This window comes from Pleurodeles waltl, chromosome 10, assembly GCF_031143425.1.
Source record: "Pleurodeles waltl isolate 20211129_DDA chromosome 10, aPleWal1.hap1.20221129, whole genome shotgun sequence".
NCBI lineage: Eukaryota > Metazoa > Chordata > Amphibia > Caudata > Salamandridae > Pleurodeles > Pleurodeles waltl.
Window position 1 is genome coordinate 11,816,416 of NC_090449.1, and position 22,618 is coordinate 11,839,033.

The following is a 22,618-nucleotide window of genomic DNA, read 5'->3' on the forward strand; positions in this document are numbered from 1 at the left end:
AGAATACTTAGGGCTTGTGCTTACCCCAAATGGCATTGCGCCGAAAGATGATTTAGTGAGGGCCATACGAGATGCCCCTTGCCCAGGAGACAAAGACGCCTTGCGATCGTTCCTGGGACTCAGCGAATACTATTCCAAGTTCATGCAAGGATACGCAACCACTGTGGAGCCTCTAAGGAAACTGCTACGGAAGTACGAAAAATATACGTGGACACAGGAACAAAGCACTGCCTTCGAATCCGTCAAACAGGCAATCGCCGTGGCCCCAGTATTACGACCGTACAACAAGGACCTCCGGAATGTAATCACGGTTGACGCTAGTGCCAAGGGAATCGGTGCAGTGTTTTGCCAATTCCAAGGGAAGAAGGAGAACACTGTTGCATTTATATCGCGGTCATTGAGCGAAGCAGAGAAGCACTACAGCACCATCGAACGGGAGACGCTCGCGTGTGTCTGGGCCGTGGAGAAACTGAGAAATTATTTGTGGGGCAGGGAGTTCGAATTAGTCACCGACCACAAACCCTTGATATACATGATGAACGGTGAAGGACGTGGCAATGGCAAAGCCAGCTCGAGGCTCCTACGTCTACTGTCTAAGTTGCAAGAATATCACTTCACCGTCAGACACATCAAAGGGGGTCTCAACTGCAGGCGGATTGCCTATCTCGCATACCGATCCCGGATGAGGAGAATGATTCCCTGGACGACACGGAGTGCGTTGTGGCAATGGTTGACGCAACAGCCATGTGCGAGGGATCCATATCAGAGGAAGAATGGTTGACGGCTCAGGAGAAGGACGTGACTATGCGGAGGGTGATGGACCACATGAAGGCTCATTGGCCCCCTATCCGGAACTTGCACGGGGCACTCAGAAGTTTCCAACAGATTAGTTCCGAACTCACCATCGAAGGCGGCTTTGTGAAGAGACACGAGCTGTTTGTACCTCCGGAAAGTTTAAGAGACAAGCTAATCAGGATTGCCCATAAGGGCCACCCGGGCAATACCGCTACAAAGAATCTCCTCAAGCAGTACTACTGGTGGCCAGGGATGTGCAGCGACGTCAGCAGATTCATTGATCGGTGTGGACCGTGCTTAAGGGCCGATAAGCACTGGAAGACAACAAAAGGAGAGTTGCAGCTGGTGGACATTCCTGCTGGCCCGTGGAACAAGATTGCCATTGATTTTGCGGGCCCATTTACAATGCTACCTGACGAGTGTAGACATCTCATCGTCCTTACGGATTACTTCTCCAAATGGATTCACTACAAGTTCGTCAGGGAAGTTACCACTGAACGAGTGATCAAGGCATTGACGAAAATTTTCGCGTTGAGGGACAGCCGAAGATCATGGTGTCGGACAACGGCACCCAGCTAGTGTCCAGGCAGATGACGGATTTTCTGTCCAGGTTGGGGATTAAGCAAGAGAAGACCCCGCTGTACAGCCCGAAGAGCAATGGGCAGGTTGAGCGTATGAATAGATTCCTCAAAGAGGGCGTGCAACAGGCGATCGCTTCCAACATGAATGTGAAAGCGTTTCTGGCGGACAAGGTGCACACTTTCCACAACACGCCCAGTGAGGTTACTGGACACACTCCGTTTTATTTGATGAGAGGGAGAAGATGCATGAGTGAGCTTACCCCCAAATTCAATAAGTGGTATGACATGAACCGGGAAATTGAGGCAGAATCTGATGAGAGGTTGAGAGTCAAAGCAAGAATAGTGGCCAAACAGGAAAACAATAAGCGGTACGCTGACATGGCGAATAGAGCCAAAACTAAAAATATAGCGCAAGGGGATTGGGTATTGGTGAAGAAACCCAACAGGGTGATGAAGGGGGAGTCTGTGTTTCAAACCCCGGTGCGTGTGCAAGGAGTGACAAGAGGGGCAGTCTGTCTGGAAGGAGCGGGGTGGCGGAGCAAGGACGACATAGTTAGGCTCAAGGCTGGTCAAGAGAAAATCATCATGAAAGATGTCCGTGTGGATGGGGCCGAATGCACGGATGATGTTGACGAGTGGCAAACTCACGAAGCCAGGGATGTAGTCATTGATGAGGAGGAATGTGCGAATACGCCTTCCAGGCGAGGAATAAGTGGACAGGGGAGTGCAGAGCGGTGCGAGAAGGCATGGCGTGGCTTGACGGATGCCTCAGGACAGAATGGTTGCAGGCCCGAATCTGTGGAGAGCGACAGTCACAATGTAATGGTGTCAAGCCGAGAGGGTGCGTGCGCCGTCAAGTCGAATTCACTTCAGTATGTTACTCCGAGCAGGCCAATTAGGCGTATCCGAGCCCCCAAGAGGTTCGAAGATTTTGTTATGAGGTGAAGTTCCTTAAGTTTTCTTGTTCTGTTGAAAAGGGAGATGTCATACGTGAGTTAACGTACGAGGCCGCAGGGACAGAACTGGTCTGTCTTCTATGTTTAGGCGCCTCATGACGCCACGACCAATCCGTAGCGAGGACGGTCGTGACGTCAGGGGGCGGCGCGGCGGAAAGGCAGAGGCGCGAACAAAGCGCGGTGTTGCGGCCGGCCGGCTCCTCGTGGGCCTTATTTCTTGTGGCAAGAATAAAAGATATTAACATGAAATCCGGCTCCCTTGCATCCTTCATACTTGCCACTACATGGCCGCATTTCTTATCTGCAATTGTGTCAAACAGGGGATTAGGAACTGTTTTGTTGTTAAAACAATTCCTCCACCCACTTCCTACTGTTAAAATCATTTACACTGTGGAACTTGTAGTAGGGAGGGCTTGGTTACATCTACACAGATGTCTCAATCTTTTCTGTCATGCAATAAATATAAGACTCACACAGAATCAGATTTTAGGGGCTCCTTTATAGTTTCATGGGAGGCCTCCCCATTTGCCGCGTCAGCGGAAGCCTTGGTTATAGCTCCTGGCAGTGGACCCCCCACCCTGTACATAGGCGACCACCTCCCTGCTAGGATGTGTAACCTTCAGTGCACCCGCAGGTGTGGAGGACACATCTCAGCCAAAGCTGAATGTTTATTGGTTGCTGCGATGAGGCGCCCGGCTCAGCATCTCGCTGCATGAAAGCCTCAAAGCAGGGACTTCTCCTTGCAGAACAAAAACAAATGTTCCTAGTGTACGGGGAGTTTTCTTCTTGCACCTGGGAGACATTTTTCTGTTTCCCTGCCGGGGTCCTGCCCTCATTACCTTGAATAATTCTTAAACAGATTACAGATTTCCTTTAATTTATTTTTGATGTGGGTGATGTGTGAGAGCCTATTGCAGACATTTTTCAGAGAAATGTCATGTTTCAAGCAGCGTCCATAAAACAGTTTCTATTAGATCTCAACAGGTCCTGGCATTTGAGAATTGGGAGGGGTCTCAGATATTATTTGCAGTAACATGACTGAGCGGCTGCTGTGTTACAGTATTGAAAACACGTCACTGTCCCTGAATATTAGATGTAAACACATTTAGAAAGTGGCCCAGTGTGTCTGTCAGTGACCTAGACAAAGAGGGCAGGAAAGAGCTGAAATTGGATCATAAATTCAAGACTGTTCTGAACAGGGGTCCCCAAAAACGTTTGGCCCCGGCCCCCAAAATCCTGACGATGCCCCTGCGTATTGCACCTGTAGACGTGGCTACCAGGTAGATGAAGTCACTTCTGCCCCCTTTGTTGCGCCAAGCCCTCTCTGCCCTGGTTGCCAGATAGCCTCGCTCCGTCCCATGTCCAGGGCTCTGCTCCAGTACTAAAGCGCCTCGTTTCTCTTCCAGGCCAAAGACGTCTCTGACCACTACCCCGTGGAGCTGGAGCTGCGCCTCGACAGTGAGTACCTTCAGGAGGCCTGGAACTGGCCCCTCTAACCCTGACACTGTAGCTCCTCTACTCTGATGTCTGCATCTTGGCGCTCTGCTGTCTGAGGTGTAGAGATCCTGTTTGAGCACAGAGCATGTGCAGCCTGAGGGACAGCGCAGACGCATGAGTGTAGAGCCTGAGTGAGGGGCGGACTCTGTCCTGGTGCTCGTGTCTCCCTCACCATGTGTCCCTCACTATGCGCCCCTGACCATGCGCTCATCGCCATGTGTCCCTCACCATCTGTCCCTCACCGTGTGTCCCTCACCATGTCTATCTCACCATGTGTCCCTCACCATGTCTATCTCACCATGTGTCCCTCACCATGTCTATCTCACCATGTGTGCCTCACCATGGCTATCTCACCATGTGTCCCTCACCATGTCTATTTGACCATGTGTCCCTCACCATGGCTATCTCACTGTGTGTCCCTCACCATTTCTATCTCACCATGTGTCCCTCACCATGTCTATCTCACCATGTGTCCCTCACCATGGCTATCTCACCGTGTGTCCCTCACCATGTCTATTTGACCCTGTGTCCCTCACCATGGCTATCTCACTGTGTGTCCCTCACCATGTCTATCTCACCATGTGTCCCTCACCATGGCTATCTCACTGTGTCCTTCACCATGTCTATCTCACCGTGTGTCCCTCACCATCTGTCCCTCACCATCTGTCCCTCACCATGTCTATCTTATCATGTATCCCTCACCATGTGTCCCTCAGCATGTCTATCTGATCATGTGTTCCTCCCCATGTGTCCCCCATGTGTCCCTCACCATGTCTATCTGATCATGTGTCCCTCACCATGTCTGTCTGATCATGTATCTCTCACCATGTGTCCCTCACCATGTCTATTTGATCATGTGTCCATCACCATGTGTCCCTCACCATGTCTATCTGATCATATGTGCCTCACCATGTGTCTCTCACCATGTCTATCTATTCATGTGCCATTCACCCGGTGTCCCGCGCCATGTCTATCTGAGCATGTGTCCCTGCCCAGGTGTCCCGCAACATGTGTCCCTCACCATCTGTTCCTCACCATCTGTCCCTCACCATGTCTATCTGATCATGTTTCCCTCACCATGTCTATCTGTCCCTCACCATGTCTATCTGACCATGTGTCCCTCACCATGGCTATCTCACCATGGCTATCTGACCATGCGTTCCTCACCATGTCTATCTGACCATGTGTCCCTCACCATGTCTATCTGTCCCTCACCATGTCTATCTGACCATGTGTCCCTCACCATGGCTATCTCACCATGGCTATCTGACCATGTGTCCCTCACCATGTCTATCTGTCCCTCACCATGTCTATCTGACCATGTGTCCCTCACCATGGCTATCTCACCATGGCTATTTGACCATGTGTTCCTCACCATGTCTATCTGACCATGTGTCCCTCACCATGTCTATCTGTCCCTCACCATGTCTATCTGACCATCTGTCCCTCACCATGTCTATCTGTCCCTCACCATGTCTATCTGACCATGTGTCCCTCACCATGGCTATCTCACCATGGCTATCTGACCATGTGTTCCTCACCATGTCTATCTGACCATGTGTCCCTCACCATGTCTATCTGTCCCTCACCATGTCTATCTGACCATCTGTCCCTCACCACCGTTTCCAGTCCCAGTAACTCTGCTCGAGCTCCAGTTCAGCCCCTCCCAGTGCTTACCCCAGGGTGTCCCCAGCCCGGTGCCCCCGTGTGCGCCCTGCACCGGTGCCCGCTCCCCTCATGCCTGTGCCCCCTGTGCCACCGCCTCTGCCTTCATATCTTCTGTTCGAGAAGCTGGTCTCTTCCTGTCCAGTCTCTGCGTCTCCTTGGCCCTGCCTCTCTCTCTACACCTCACAATCTAATGTATTTCCTGAGGCGAAGGGCTGGTGATATTCATAACACGAGGCTGGATACGATATTCAGAATAAACACTTTAATTAAAGGTCTAAAGACCAACCAAACCATCAAACCAACCAGCCATTACCGCAACAGCCTTTGCAGGAACATTCTCCAAGTGTGCCCGGACATGGTGCCCTTAAAACTATCCCTGAACACAGCAAGTCCTTACCATAGTCAATTCAATATACTTTAACCAGGAGCTTTGATTCATCCTCCACCTGCCACAGGCCATTGCTTGACTGTTGCCTGTGTTACCAGTAAGTTTATTTTATTCACAATATTGAGAAAGAGGTTTGTCTGATGGTTTAGACTGGCGAATGATCTGATATAATGAAGTCCTCTATCTGCACAAGAACATTAACGTGACCTCTCTTATTTCAGCGGAATCTTCCCCGTGCAGTCTTTGGAAGGTCTGGCAAATGCAAAACAAATAGAAATGAGGCCAAGGCCTGCTTTGAACCAATGCAAGGTCTGATTCTCTCAGCCAGCTCAGCATCACTGATCCATTTGGTCCTGGTTCTTGTACAGGAGACTGGAACCAGGCCCAGGAGACCTCTTAAAATGTCTAAGAGCTCCAAATTTCAGCAAAGAAAATATAATCAGCGGTACCAACGGAGGCACAAAAGTTAGCAAAACCCAATATATAAACTACAGTCTGTTGTGGACTTTCATTCTATATAACTCAAAAGAAAAATACACTGCAAGATGGATAAACCAAGTCCAAAAACCATCTGTTCAATCAGAATTAGGGTCAAGCTGACGTCCATTCTTCCAATTCCTTCAAAAGTATTCTACAAAAAAAGTTTGCTGAAGAATTACGTAAGAGAATAAGATGGTGTGAGCTGCGGCTTCTCCTGTCATTTAGCTTACAAATCAGTTTAGTTATTGAAGCTCCTGAAGTTGGATAAATTATCCTCTTGATTTGACCTTCATTTAAACCAGACATCTACAAAGGAGTGAATAGATCTGGGCTTATGTTAATGGGGCTGATCTAATGACCACATGGGATCGAAAATCTGGTCCAGCGGCTAGAACTGACCCAGTTGGCTCTAGAAGTCAAATTATGTATTTTTTTGTTTAAAACGATTTATAAGATGTGAATATCCCTTATTGTGGGATTCAGTTAGGATTATATTATCCTTCGCTCACGGGCATCTATTTCTTATCAGCTGCACAGCCACCTTTTGCTTGATTTTTTGGGTGCACGTCAATGGTGCGGATCACTGAAAATTGATCACCACCTCCCATGATAAAACCTCAAGTTATTGTAGTGTTTAGGGAAGGCCCAATGATAAATCATGACACATTCCATAAGACATGATGAGTGTCTTCTAAGACGTGCTCTCCCTGGTCTATCGCTTTGTGTGCGACCAGTGGTAATACGTAGATCAGACTCTCTAAGCCAATGCGGCATACCAACGTCTACCATAGCGGATCTTCTAAATTATAAGTCGTTTCAGGGATACAGGCTGGATCGCACTCACCCCATCCTCCTCATCTTCATCGGTGGCATTCCCAGACTGGTCATTCTGGCATTCATAACCTCACCCAAGATGCATAGTATCCCAGGGCACCTTTTCTTAATATTAGTTACTGCATTATCAATCTCAAGACTTATTTGATGGAGGCACCAAACTCTGTATCAGGCTTCAAAACAACATTAAAAAAATAAATAAATACATGCAAAATAATAATACTTTGTCCAGTAAATTGATCTTCCAGGTCATCTTTTTTGCCATTATTAGATAATTTAAGTTTAAATCCGATTCAAAGCATATACCATTTAGCTGAACAATCACAAGGATGGCAACGTCCTCCATAGTTCAAACCTCTGAGTAGGGATGACCTCCAAGTAAATAAAAAAAATCCATTAACCATGATGGTGCTGGGAACTGAGTTTCATGGAATGATCAAACTGAGCTGTTTAAATTTTCAAAAGTGAAATCTGACTTCCCCAGAAAACATGCAAATCCAAATGCATTCCAGGACACAATGTCCACCACTCCCAGGACGCCTTCATCTTCAGGAGCGCTGCCAAATTTGGTGTCCTGGTGGCTTTGCAACTCCACTAAATCAATCTGTGAGTTTTATGAAATTTTCCTCCTCCAGTATTCCTCGTCACAAGGTTTTATTTCAATTTGTAAGCACTTTTTTTTATATCAACTCTGGGTACCTCCTATTGGTGGGTCGTATGACGAATTGACTCTTCTTCTAATGAGTTTAATGGATGTTCTATTTGATTTGGCACTGATGCATTTAGTTGTTTCTGATCAAAACAGCTACTGTAACTCTTGTAAATAATGCATATAGTATTAGACATAATCACTCCTGCATTTTTCCTGTCCATTCTCAATGTCCACGTGCCTCTGCCTTAGTGTCCGTGTCACTCACAGTGTGCTTGCCTCCCTGTTGCTGCCTCCCTGTGTCTGTACCTGGAATCTGTCGTCCCATTTCTCAACATTCTACCTGTCCCAGTGTCTGTGTCCATGTCACACTTGTGAATGAAAATTGTCATTGCGGGGCCTCCACCATGACTGTGGGACCTCCGCCACAACTTCGGGGCTCTGCCACGACTGCAGGGCCTCTGCTACGTATGTGGGGCCTCCACCACAAGTGTGGGGCCTCTGCCATGTCTGCGGGTCCTCCACCACGACTGCGGGGTCTCCGCCATGAGTGCAGGGCCTCTGCCACGACTGCGGGGCCTCTGCCACAAGTGCGGGTCCTCTGCCATGACTGCAGGACCTCCACCACGAGTGCAGGGCCTCTGCCACGAGTGTGGGACCTCCGCCACGAGTGCGGGTCCTCTGCCACAACTGCGGGATCTCCGCCACGACTGCGGGGCCTCTGCCACGAGTGCAGGTCCTCTGCCAAGTGTGCAGGACCTCCGCCACGACTGCGGGGTCTCTGCCACGACTGCAGGACCCCTGCCACGAGTGTGGGACCTCCGCCACAACTGTGGGGCCTCCGCCATGAGTGTGGGTCCTCTGCCACTACTGCAGGACCTCCCCCACTAGTGCGGGGCCTCTGACGCGACTGCGGGACTCTGCTGTGACTGCGGGGCCTCTGCCACGACTGCAGGACTTCCGCCACGACTGCAGGGCCTCCGCCACGGCTGCGGGGTCTCCGCCATGAGTGCAGGGCCTCTGCCACGACTGTGGGGCCTCTGCCACAAGTGCGGGACCTCTGCCATGACTGCAGGACCTCCACCACGAGTGCGGGGCCTCTCCCACGAGTGTGGGACCTCTGCCACGAGTGCGGGTCCTCTGCCACAACTGCGGGATCTCCGCCACGACTGCGGGGCCTCTGCCATGAGTGCAGGTCCTCTGCCAAGTCTGCAGGACCTCCGCCACGACTGCGGGGTCTCTGCCACGACTGCAGGACCCCTGCCACGAGTGTGGGACCCCCGCCACAACTGTGGGGCCTCTGCCATGAGTGTGGGTCCTCTGCCACTACTGCAGGACCTCCCCCACTAGTGCGGGGCCTCTGCCGCGACTGCGGGGCTCTGCTGTGACTGCGGGGCCTCCGCCACGACTGCAGGACTTCCGCCACGACTGCAGGGCCTCCGCCACGGCTGCGGGGTCTCTGCCATGAGTGCAGGGTCTCTGCCACGACTGCGGGGCCTCTGCCACAAATGCGTGACCTCTGCCATGACTGCAGGACCTCCACCACGAGTGCAGGGCCTCTGCCACGAGTGTGGGACCTCTGCCACGAGTGCGGGTCCTCTGCCACAACTGCGGGATCTCCGCCACGACTGCGGGGCCTCTGCCACGAGTGCAGGTCCTCTGCCAAGTCTGCAGGACCTCCGCCACGAGTGCGGAGGACCTTGGTGAATCAGGCCCATTGTCTCCATTTCCAACTGTCTGAGTTTCCATGTTCCTGTGTCTGTCTCTCCAAGTTCCTGTGCCCCCATGTTCCTCTGTCTCCAAGTTCCTGTGCTCCCGTGCCCATGTGTCTCCATGTTCCTGTGTCTCCAAGTTCCTGTGCCCCCTCATGTTCCCATGTCCATGTGTCTCCATGTTCCTGTGCTCCCATGTTCCTCTGTCTCCAAGTTCCTGTGCCCCCCATGTTCCCATGTCCATGTGTCTCCATGTTCCTGGGCCCCCATGTTTCTCTGACTCCAAGTTCCTGTGTCCCCCGATGTTCCCATGTCCATGCGTCTCCATGTTCCTGTGTACCCATGTTCTGATATCAGATATCTGTCTCTCCATGTTCCTGTGTGTGTGTCTTCATGTTCCTATACAGCCATGCTCCTGTGTTTGTGTCTCCATGTTCCTGTGTCCCCATGTCACAGTGTCTGTATCTATAGTGGTAAAATATTTATAAAATAAGGAAAACTGGTCTTTGAGGTTCAAAGTTTATTGCAGAATGCACATCTGGGTGGAGTCTGGACTCCAGAGGCCCAGGCTGCCCTGTGTTTTATGTCCTTTCACAACAATGGTACACAGCTAACAAGGGGACACCCAGCACATGTACAAAGCCTGCGTGGCTACCCACATTCTCCTGCGTCTGAATTCTTGGGATAGACAAAGGCTCAGATGTTGTTACATCTCTCCAGGTGTCCTGAAAGCACAGCAAGAACAGGCTGGTAACCGCACACACATGTCTGGCCTGCCTCTTGATTCACACTACTGCATTTCAAAATGACTTTCTCAATATGCTGCATGTCCTGTGTGACCTTGTCCCAGTATGTCTTCATATTCAAGTCTCTGAGACTTCATGTCCCAGTGCCTGTGTCTCCCATGTCCCAGTGTGTGTCTCCATGTCCCAGTGTCTGCATCTCCACGTCCGGCTGTCTGTGTCTCCTGTCCCACTGTCTGTCTCCATTCTCCAGTGTCTGTCTCCATCCTCCAGTGTCTGTCTCCATGCCCCGGTGTCTGTCTCCATCCTCCAGTGTCTGTCTCCATGCCCCGGTGTCTGTCTCCATGCCCCGGTGTCTGTCTCCATCCTTCAGTGTCTGTCTCCATGCACCGGTGTCTGTCTCCATGCTCCAATGTCTGTCTCCATCCTCCAGTGTCTGTCTCCATGTCCCAGTGTCTGTCTCCATCCTCCAGTGCCTGTGTCGCCCATGTCCCAGTGTCTGCATCTCCATGTCCGGCTGTCTGTGTTTCCTATGTCCCAGAGTCTGTGTTCCATTTCCTACAGTTTGTGTCTCCTTGTCCCACTGTCTGTGTCTCCCATGTCCCAAAGTCTGTGTCCATGCCCCAGTGCCTGTCTCCATGCCCCACAGTCTGTGTCTCCTGTCCCACTGTCTGTGTCTCCAGGCCCCAGTTTCCTTCTCCATGCCCCAGTGCCCGTCTCCATGCCCCGATGTCTGTCTCCATCCACCAGTGTCTGTCTCCATGCTCCAGTGTCTGTCTCCATGCCCCAGTGTCTGTCTCCATCCTCCAGTGTCTGTCTCCATGTCCCAGTGTCTGTCTCCATCCTCAAGTGTCTGTCTCCATGCCCCAGTGTCTGTCTCCATCCTCCAGTGCCTGTGTCTCCCTTGTCCCAGTGTCTGCCTCAATCCTCCAGTGTCTGTCTCCTTCCTCCAGTGTCTGTCTCTATGTCCCAGTGTCTGCATCTCCATGTCTGGCTGTCTGTGTCTCCCATGTCCCAGAGTCTGTCTCCCTGCTCCAGTGTCTGTGTCTACATGCCACAGTGCCTGTCTCAATGCCCCAGTGGCTGTCTCCATGCCCCAGTGTCTGTGTCTCCTGTCCCACTGTCTGTGTCTCCATGCCCCAGTTTCCTTCTCCATGCCCCAGTGCCCGTCTCCATGCCCCGATGTCTGTCTCCATGCTCCAGTGTCTGTCTTCATCCTCCAGTGTCTGTCTCCATGCCCCGGTGTCTGTGTCTCCATGTCCCAGAGTCTGTCTCCATGCCCCAGTGTCTGTGTCTCCATGCCACAGTGCCTGTCTCAATGCCCCAGTGCCTGTCTCCATGCCCCAGAGTCTGTGTCTCCATGTCCCAGAGTCTGTGTCTCCTTGTCCCACTGTCTGTGTCTCCACGCCCCAGTGTGTGTCTCCATCCTCCAGTGTCTGTCTCCATGTCCTAGTGTCTGCCTCCATCCTCTAGTGTCTGTCTCCATTCTCCAGTGTGTGTCTCCATCCTCCAATGTCTGTCTCCATCCTCCAGTGTGTGTCTCCATCCTCCAGTGTCTGTCTCCATCCTCCATTGTGTGCCTCCATCCTCTAGTGGCTGTCTCCATTCTCCAGTGTGTGTCTCCATCCTCCAATGTCTGTCTCCATCCTCCAGTGTGTGTCTCCATCCTCCAGTGTCTGTCTCCATCCTCCATTGTGTGTCTCCATCCTCCAGTGTCTGTCTCCATGTCCCAGTGTCTGCCTCCATCCTCTAGTGTCTGTCTCCATCCTCCAGTGTGTGTCTCCATCCTCCAGTGTCTGTCTCCATCCTCCATTGTGTGTCTCCATCCTCCAGTGTCTGTCTCCATCCTCCATTGTGTGTCTCCATCCTCCAGTGTCTGTCTCCATCCTCCATTGTGTGTCTCCATCCTCCAGTGTCTGTCTCCATGTCCCAGTGTCTGCCTCCATCCTCCAGTGTCTGTCTCTATCCTCCAGTGTGTGTCTCCATCCTCCAGTGTCTGTCTCCATCCTCCATTGTGTGTCTCCATCCTCCAGTGTCTGTCTCCCTCCTCCATTGTGTGTCTCCATCCTCCAGTGTCTGTCTCCATCCTCCAGTGTCTGTCTCCATCCTCCAGTGTCTGTGTCTTTATGCCCCGGTGTCTGTCTCCATCCTCCAGTGTCTGTGTCTTTATGCCCCGGTGTCTGTCTCCATCCTCCATTGTCTGCCTGGAGGATGGAGACACTGTCTGTCTCAATCCTCTAGTGTCTTTCTCTATCCTCCAGTGTCTGTCTCCATCCTCCAGTGTCTGTGTCTCTATCCTCAAGTGTCTGTCTCCATCCTCCAGTGTCTGTCCCCATGCCCCGGTGTCTGTGTCTCCACGCCACAGTGTGTGTCTCCATGCCCCGGTGTCTGTCTCCATCCTCCAGTGTCTGTCTCCATCCTCAAGTGTCTGTGTCTTTATGCCCCGGTGTCTGTCTCCATCCTCCATTGTCTGTCTGGAGGATGGAGACACTGTCTGTCTCCATCCTCCAGTGTCTGTCTCTATCCTCCAGTGTCTGTCTCCATGTCCCATTGTCTGTCTCCTTCCTCCAGTGTCTGTCTCCATCCTCCATTGTCTGTCTCCATCCTCTAGAGTGCGCCTCCTTTCTTCAGTACACCTGACGCTCACGGTCTCTCTCTTTGTCCCCAGGTAACTACACCGGGGAGCGGTTCCTCCCCAGCCCCACCACCGGCATTGACGGGGGACCCTCCACCAATGGCGCCTGTGGCTGTCAGGGGGTGGACTTCACTTCCTGCCAGGGTCGCTGCGGCGCCAACTCCAAAACCTTCCCCTGCAACTGCAACGCCTCCTGCGGCGAGTCGGGCAGGTGCTGCGCCGACTACAAGGCGCACTGCTAGGCAGGCCCCAGACCCGGCGGACTGACCTCCTGGGTGACAGGAAGAGCCACACACAGCTGCTGACTCCAAGAGGCCAGTGGGCTGGGGCAGGGTCAGCCTGTGCCAGACAGAGTGGGGCCTGTACTGCCCCCGCCCTCCACCTTTCAGAGGGACATGTCTTGCTCATGGCTGACTCCTCCCCAGCCCTTCTGGCTCAAGTTAATGTGAATCTTTCCCAACCCTAGTGTCCTTAGGAGGCACTAGGGCCCATAGGCCTGGACTCTTCTTAGGATGGGCCCACCCATGGGAATGGTAAGAGGTTGTGAGAAGTATATCCGAATTAGGGGCCTACTTCATGCTCAGGTGGGCCTCAGGCACCCAGTGCTTAATTTGTAAAAGAATAAGTGCTATTAAGTGTTCGGGGTGCAGAATACCAAGGCTCTGAAATCATGAATTCACCCCAGAACTCTTTTATCTACAGCAAAACACTCTGCCCCTTCATTGCACAATAGCACATTCCTGTTTCTCACATTGTGGTGTTTTTTTTAAAATCTTTCTATTCTTCCGTCTTTCACGTTTTTTTGTGTTTTTTCCCCACTTTTTCTCTCGGGAAATGTCCATTAGAAAAAATTAAGTGCCGGTGCCCCCACCTGCAACCACCAGCTCAAATTGAGCACTGCAGACATCCTTCTGTCTACCTCTTCATTGCCGAAGGCTCTCACCAGCTTGTACCCTCCTCACTGGCCTGGCATCTTCCTCACCGGCCTGGCATCCTCCTCAACGGCCTGGCATCCTCCTCACGGCCTGCTCCCTCCTCACCAGCCTGGCATCCTCCACACCGGCCTGGCATCCTCCTCATGGCCTGCTCCATCACCAGCCTGCCTCTCCTCCCTACCAGGTCTCTGCCCACCAGCCTGCTCTCTCCTCCCTACCAGGTCTCTGCCCACCAGCCTGCCCTCTCCTCCCTACCAGGTCTCTGCCCACCAGCCTGCTCTCTCCTCCCTACCAGGTCTCTGCCAGCCAGCCTGCCCTCTCCTCCCTACCAGGTCTCTGCCCGCCAGCCTGCTCTCTCCTCCCTACCAGGTCTCTGCCCACCAGCCTGCTCTCTCCTCCCTACCAGGTCTCTGCCCACCAGCCTGCCCTCTCCTCCCTACCAGGTCTCTGCCCACCAGCCTGCTCTCTCCTCCCTACCAGGTCTCTGCCCACCAGCCTGCCTCTCCTCCCTACCAGGTCTCTGCCCGCCAGCCTACCCTCTCCTCCCTACCAGGTCTCTGCCCGCCAGCCTGCTCTCTCCTCCCTACCAGGTCTCTCCCCGCCAGCCTGCCCTCTCCTCCCTACCAGGTCTCTGCCTGCCAGCCTGCCCTCTCCTTCCTACCAGGTCTCTCCCCGCCAGACTGCCCTCTCCTCCCTACCAGGTCTCTGCCCACTAGCCTGCCCTCTCCTCCCTACCAGGTCTCTGCCCGCCAGCCTGCCCTCTCCTCCCTACCAGGTCTCTGCCCACTAGCCTGCTCTCTCCTTCCTACCAGGTCTCTCCCCGCCAGACTGCCCTCTCCTCCCTACCAGGTCTCTGCCCACTAGCCTGCTCTCTCCTCCCTACCAGGTCTCTCCCCGCCAGACTGCTCTCTCCTCCCTACCAGGGCTCTCCCCCCCAGCCTGCCCTCTCCTCCCTACCAGGTCTCTGCCCGCCAGCCTGCCCTCTCCTCCCTACCAGGTCTCTGCCCACCAGCCTGCTCTCTCCTCCCTACCAGCTCTCTGCCCGCCAGCCTGCCCTCTCCTCCCTACCAGGTCTCTGCCCACCAGCCTGCCCTCTCCTCCCTACCAGGTCTCTGCCCACCAGCCTGCCTCTCCTCAAAGGCCCCCTGGCTGCTCTTTGCCTTCTCCCTCCTCCCTGAGTGCACCCCCTCCCTCCCGACCCTTCACCTGCTTCTTCTCACAAGCTCCTCCTCAAGGGCCATCTGGGCTGGGTGGGAAACGCTGTCTTGCAAAGTATGTTAATGGCTGTCCTTGATGGCGCACACCGAGCGAGTCAGTGTACCCCAGTGCACGAGGGTTGTGTGATCAGACGCGGGGGGGGGGGGGGGGTCTACACCCGCAGATTACACTGGATGAAACAAGGATGTTGTAGTTACAGCCCCTGTAATTTACTAATTCATGACGTTTGTGACCAAAAATACGCCTTTTCCTCTGAAACGAGACACATTTTCTGATTCTTGAAAAGTTTCCCCCAATTTCAGAATGTGGTTAGTGAAAGGGGCATTCCTTTTAAATTGGTGCGGTATGCATCAACGTTTGCAACCCCAACACTGATAGCGAACCGTTGATTACTCACTGACTCTCTAGTTGGGATTGTAACTCAGTTGCAAAGTGGAGGGGATCTCCCTCATGCCCCTTCCCTCTTGTGATCCACTGGGGAGTAGGTGGTGGTCCTGAGGACCCCTGACTGCTCCTCCTCAAGTCTCCTCAAACTTTTCTTGTTTTTAAACGAGCCTGGGCTCCTTTAAGAAACACAGGCTGCTCTGATAAAAACATCTACACAGGGAGAGCTATTGCTGTTTCAGGCCAGTATCCCCTGATTGACACCAGTCGCAGGGGGTACCAAATTCCCACCTGTCTAATGAATATTAATTTGGCAGGTCCAGTGCTTAATTTGTGCTTGTTGTTTCCGGTGATGAGCACCGGCGCTTATTCTTCTGCCTCAAGCACTTGCTGCGAGCAAAAGACACACATGGGAAAGGAGTAAGAGAAAAACGACAAAGCGTAAAAACGGTAGAAAGCAGAAAGCTGCAAAAGTGAGCTGAAAGGGCAGGGAGTGCTTTAGATGGATTGAAGAGGCCCAGGATTCAGGATTAAGCCGCCCCGTTTTCCGTGTTCACACATTTAATAGCAGCAGCCGCGTGTTTAGGAGGAGACCTTTGGGCACCGGCACGTTTGTATTTACAAATTAAGCACTGGGCAGGTCTTTCTGCAAACCCCTACAGTTTTCTATTTTGCAAATGTATCTATTAGTACATAGGTCACTTTGCAAAATCTGATTGAATTTGCAAAAAAAGTCAGTGTGTTGGTCTTGTCACTGCTTTTTCTAAAACAGATTTTAGTAGATTTTGCCGAATATAATTTTGACTAAAAGCCACGAGTTTTACAGTCAGGTCTAAAAGGACCAGAAACCTTCCCCCACCGCCGGATGACCCATGAAAGAATGGAGTCTCATTCCTCCACAGCATCAAGTCACACAGGAGTCTGCAAGAAAACTGTGTCCATCTCTATGGAAGCAGCTTCCGGGCTGGAGGGCAGCTGAGCCCGCCCAGTCCCGGAAGCTGCCGCTGTCACTCAGGTCAGGCATTGCTTTCCTGATTGGTCAGTCCAGCCCTCCCAACCTGCCTGTCACAAGAAACCCCTGCTTATTATTCACAAAAAGTGGAAGCGAAAAATGTGTAATTGATATGCGAAAATAAATGTGTTGGAATTTGTGTTTGTCCAATTTCAGCTGAGTGACTCTAAATAAAAAATAAAAAACTCCAATTGAAACCAGCTTCTGGCACTCACTGGCTGCTACTGGTCTTGTTGCAGGGCCTGGTGGCTTCACCAGACTTGGGGTTCGTGCCGCAGCTCGGTGTGGGAGGGACTGGGTATTAGGGTCTGAACCCCCATGCAGAGAGTAAATATCAGACTCTGCACCTCACTGCAAGAGTGAATATCAGTGTCTGTGGAAGAGGTCTGTGGTCTGGTGGCACCACAGAGTACTATGGGTGGGGGGTGCTTTGCTGTGGGTGGTGATGGGGTGTTAGTGTCTGCACCCCACTCACTGTGGAAGAAATCTATGGCCTGGTGGCACCACAGTGTACTATGGGGGGGGTAGCTTTGCTGTGGGTGGAGATGGGGTGTTAGTGTGTGCACCCCACTCACTGTGGAAGAGATCTATGACATGGTGGCACCACAGGGTAGGATGGGGGGCTGCTTCGGTGTGGGTGATGCCAGTGTCTGCATCTCACGCACTGTAGAAGAGGTCTGTGGCCTGATGGCACCACAGGGTATTGTGGGGGGCTGCTTGGTTGTGGGTGTCTCACAACAAACTCACCCCTGCAGAGATTTGTAGCCTGGTGGCACCACGGGGTACTATGGGGGTGCTTCGGTGTGGATGGTGCTGGACTGCATGTCAGGGTCTGCACCCCTCTCACCACTGCAGAGATCTGTGGTCTGGTGGCACACTGGGTGCTATGGGGGGTGCCTCAGTGTGGATGGTGCTGTGGTGCATGTCAGGGTCTGCACCGCTCTCACCGCTGCAGCAGACATCTGTGGCCTTATGGCACCACGGTGTGCTATGGGGTGCCTCGGTGTGGATGGTGCTGGGGTGCATGTCAGGGTCTGCACCCCTCTTACCACTGCAGAGATGTGTGGTCTGGTGGCACCACAGGGTGCTATGGGGGAGCCTCGGTGTGAATGGTGCATGTCAGGGTCTGCACCCCTCTCACCGCTGCAGCAGACATCTGTGGCCTTATGGCACCACGGTGTGCTATGGGGTGCCTCGGTGTGGATGGTGCTGGGGTGCATGTCAGGGTCTGCACCCCTCTCACCGCTGCAGAGATCTGTGGCCTGGTGGCACCACAGTGTACTATTGGGCCGGGGGTGCTTTGATGTGAATGGTGCTGGAGTTGTCAATGTCGGTATCAACATAGTTCATGTGGTTCTCTTTCTAACACCTAGGTCAGCAAAGAGTCTAGGCAGACCAACAATAAATAAGTTATTTTGACAATCCAGTAGCCAATCAACACTTAGATGGTATATAAAAAAAGAGAAACAATCTGAAGGTTTCTGTTGCTGATGTTTATTCTCCAAAATATGTGCAAATGACATTAGAACTTAATATAAAAGTGCAGACGACACAGTGCTTCAGTGAGTGCGTAAATACACACAATATGTACAAAAGATACCATGAGTACTCTCTGGTCAACACATAGTTGTTCTATATCAGACATGTGCATCCAACATTGCACGATGTGGATCACAAATGATCCGAGAACCAAGGGAGATAATAGTCAACGTTTCGACCCTATGTAAGTGAAAGGGCTTCTTCAGGACCAAGTCGTCTGGTTCACCACCATCAAGGACGTCACTCTGTTGTGTATCAACTAAATTCATCGCATGCCAATATCAGTGCTAGGGTGCCTGCCTAGATCACAGTAACTCGGAGCGCTGACGGAGTCACCGTAATAATAATCCAATCCAAGCCGCTACGTTTCCCGGGCACATCCGCTGAACTATTACTGCCATCCCTCTACCACGCCGACACCAACCGCCTCTTCAGCACTCCGAGTTGTTGTCATCTCCATCCACACCCTAGTATTGTGCAGCATGATCATACTTCACAAAGAATGATGAATTATTCTGTCTTGTATAGTGCACAGGAGGAAAAGAACTATTCAGCAACAAATGATGACTTTCACAGGGAAGGACAGAAACACACTATTTGGTTAAAAGTGCCTCTTGTAACCGGCAGAGTGAAATAGGTTGTGTAGACCAATTTTGCACTCAACAAAAGACAAGAAAACACGTGCACACTTATAATAAAAGGTGTGCTTCTTTTAGTCTATGTATCACACTAGCATTTGACATGTGGTCTCCATTTATGGAGTTACACAGGGCCTGATTCACAAAGGTAAACGTACACTTTTGTTTAAGTTTACTATTGTTTTGCAGTTCACAAACTCCGAGTTAATTGTAAGTTTATGAACGTGGACACTGGTGTGGGACAAAAAGCTCCAGTCATAAAGCTAGGCCTTTGGTAGAGACAGAATCTGTAGCTGGGGTGGAGAACTTTGCACATAAACATATAGACCTGTACTAGAGAGATTCTGGAGTTGAGATGGAGAACTCCACGGATAAAAAGATAGGCCTTTCCTGGGGAGAGATTCCGCACATAAAAAGAGAACTTCGCACATAAGAAGCTAGGCCTGTCCTAGAGAGAGTCTCTGCAGATGGGGTGGGGGACTACACGGATAAAAGGTTAGGTCTGTCCAAGAGAGAGATTCAGCAGGAGGACTGGAGATCTGCGCACATAAAAAGAGAGCCCTGTCCTAGAGAGAGATTGTGCGGTTGGTGCGGAGAACCCCACACATAGTCGGGCCTGTGGTAGAGAGACTCTGCGGTGGGTGCGGAGAACCCCACACATAGACGGGCCTGTCCTAGAGAGAGATTGTGCGGTTGGTGCAGAGAAACCCACACATAGATAGCCCTGTCCTAGAGAGAGATTCTGCGGTTGGTGCGGAGAACCCCACACATAGATAGCCCTGTCCTAGAGACAGATTCTGCGGTTGGTGCGGTGAACCCCCCAAATAGACGGGCCTGTCCTAGAGAGAAATTCTGCGGTTGGTGCAGAGAACCCCACACATAGAAAGCCCTCTCCTAGAGAGAGATTCTGCAGTTGGTGTGTAGAACCCCACACATAGATAGCCCTGTCCTAGAGACAGATTCTGCGGTTGGTGCGGTGAACCCCACAAATAGACGGGCCTGTCCTAGAGAGAGATTGTGCGGTTGGTGCGGAGAACCCCACACATAGAAAGCCCTCTCCTAGAGAGAGATTCTGCAGTTGGTGTGTAGAACCCCACACATAGACGTCCTGTCCTAGAGAGAGATTGTGCGGTTGGTGCGGTGAACCCAACAAATAGACGGGCCTGTCCTAGAGAGAAATTCTGCGGTTGGTGCAGAGAACCCCATACATTGACAGGCCTGTCCTAGAAAGAGATTCTGCGGTTGGTGCAGAGAACCCCACACAGAGACGGTCCTGTCCTAAAGAGAGATTCTGCGGCTGGTGCAGAGAACCCCATTATAGACGGGCCTGTCCTAGAGAGAGATTCTGCGGTTGGAGCGGAGAACCCCACACATAGTCGGGCCTGTCCTAGAGAGAGATTCTGTGGTGGGTGCGGAGAACCCCACACATAGACGGGCCTGTCCTAGAGAGAGATTGTGCGGTTGGTGCGGAGAACCCCACACATAGACGGGCCTGTCCTAGAGAGAGATTCTGCGGTTGGTGCGGAGAACCCCACACATAGACGGGCCTGTCCTAGAGAGAGATTCTGCGGTTGGTGCGGTGAACCCCACACATAGATAGCCCTGTCCTAGAGAGAGATTCTGCGGTTGGTGCGGAGAACCCCACACATAGACGGGCCTGTCCTAGAGAGAGATTGTGCGGTTGGTGCGGAGAACCCCACACATAGACGGGCCTGTCCTAGAGAGAGATTCTGCGGTTGGTGCGGAGAACCCCACACATAGTCGGGCCTGTCCTAGAGAGAGATTCTGCGGTTGGTGCGGTGAACCCCACACATAGATAGCCCTGTCCTAGAGAGAGATTCTGCGGTTGGTGCGGAGAACCCCACGCATAGACTGTGCTAGAGAGAGAATCTACTGGTACAGAGAACCCCACTTATAGACGGGCCTGTCCTAGAAAGAGATTCTGCGGTTGGTGCAGAGAACCCCACGCATAGACGGGCCTGTCCTAGAGAGAGATTCTGCGGTGGGTGTGGAGAACCCCACACATTGACAGGCCTGTCCTAGAGAGAGATTCTGCGGTTGGTGTGTAGAACCCCACACATAGACGGGCCTGTCCTAGAGAGAGATTCTGCGGTTGGTGCGGAGAACCCCACACATAGATAGCCCTGTCCTAGAGAGAGATTCTGCGGTTGGAGCGGAGAACCCCACACATAGACGGGCCTGTCCTAGAGAGAGATTCTGCGGTTGGTGCGGAGAACCCCACGCATAGACTGTGCTAGAGAGAGAATCTACTGGTACAGAGAACCCCACTTATAGACGGGCCTGTCCTAGAAAGAGATTCTGCGGTTGGTGCAGAGAACCCCACGCATAGACGGGCCTGTCCTAGAGAGAGATTCTGCGGTGGGTGTGGAGAACCCCACACATAGACGGGCCTGTCCTAGAGATTCTGCGGTGGGTGCGGAGAACCCCACACATAGACGGGCCTGTCCTAGAGAGAGATTCTGCGGTTGGTGCGGAGAACCCCACACATAGATAGCCCTGTCCTAGAGAGAGATTCTGCGGTTGGAGCGGAGAACCCCACACATAGACGGGCCTGTCCTAGAGAGAGATTCTGCGGTTGGTGCGGAGAACCCCACACATTGACGGGCCTGTCCTATCCTTTTATGCACAGAGTTCTACGCCCCAACTGCGGGGTCTACTCAGTCGTAATCTTCGGAGTTTGTAAATTGCAGTAATATAGTAAACTTACAGAGAAGTGTTAGTTTACTGTTGTGAATCAAGCTCTCGGTGTCCACAATACTAGCTGCCTATCGCCATTAAAAAACAGCCTGACAGAGCAGAATTTGACATCATATATTTCTAATTTGAGCGTCTTGTAGGGTTCATTGTAATGTCAAGGCGTAGGACCTTAATCAGAGAAAAACAATATTTTGCATTTTTATACACAAATACACACACACACACACACAGACAACAAACACACATACAGCCAAATACAATTAAAAAGTACCCAATTTCCTGTGTGCAAGGCCCTGCGAGGGTTTGCTGTGGGAACAAGGGAATCCGTGCCCCACCTAGAGGTGTGACCCTTCAAGGGGGCCCCATTCAGCCCAAGGGCAATTAATATCTGTGACATAAAGACTCAGGGCCCCTCTTCACATCCTGCAGGGGGGGTGCATCATTTTGTGTTACTCCACTGGCCCCACCCAGTTTCTCAGTATTACGTTAACCTACATAAAACTTTATGGAAACTGAGTGACATCTCTTCTCTTTTGGGCGCCTCTTCCCCCTCCAAGACAGCAGGGGGCGCCATCTCACTAGGGGACTGCCCCCCTCAGTTAGCATTTCTTCCAGGAAATGGAGGATTTTACTCACCGCCAACTGTAAAACAGGCCCTCAGCCCTTTTATGGACTCAGTTAAACAAGAACCACGCATGACGTTTATCCACAGACCTTCACTAAACAGACCACACTGCAATCTGTGATTCAGCATGGGTGGGCGCTATTCTAGCAGGGGGTGAGTCAGGCGGCACGTGTGTGGTGCGGGGGTCCGCGGAGACCTCTGACTGTGTGTCAGCACGGTGGTGGACTGTGGGGAGGGGGTGCTGTTCTAGCAGGAGGTGTGTCGGAGGCACGTGTGTGGTGTGGGGGTCCGTGGAGACCTCTGACGGTATGTGGGTCAGGGCAGGGGTGGACTGTGGGGGGAGGCGGTGCGGTTCTAGCAGGAGGTGTGTCGGAGGCACGTGTGTGGTGCGGGGGTCTGTGGAGACCTCTGACGGTATGTGGGTCAGCACGGTGGTGGACTGTGGGGGGAGAGGGTGCTGTTCTAGCAGGGGGTGAGTCAGAGGCACGTGTGTGGTGCGGGGGTCTGTGGAGACCTCTGACGGTATGTGGGTCAGCACAATGGTGGACTGTGGAGGGAGAAAGGGGGTGCCATCCTAGCAGGAGGTGAGTCGGAGGCACGTGTGTGGTGCG

General features: G+C 52.3%; 1 protein-coding gene across 2 annotated transcripts in view; it reads left to right on the top strand.

Moving 5' to 3' along the window:
- The window catches only part of LOC138260899 (deoxyribonuclease-1-like), a 75,973-nt gene extending 59,286 nt beyond the window's left edge, over window positions 1-16,687 (top strand). The window contains exons 9-11 of one of the 2 annotated variants that reach the window (XR_011199029.1): window positions 3,739-3,790; window positions 12,972-14,389; window positions 14,982-16,687. Coding sequence is in view for 1 of the 2 variants with exons in the window: in XM_069209380.1 (XP_069065481.1) it covers window positions 3,739-3,790; window positions 12,972-13,180 (261 nt within the window). In the remaining variant the exon portion in view is untranslated. Of the gene's footprint in view, window positions 1-3,738; window positions 3,791-12,971 lie in introns of both variants that reach the window. The other variant, XM_069209380.1, reaches the window with a different exon arrangement.
- Window positions 16,688-22,618: the final 5,931 nt, after the last annotated feature.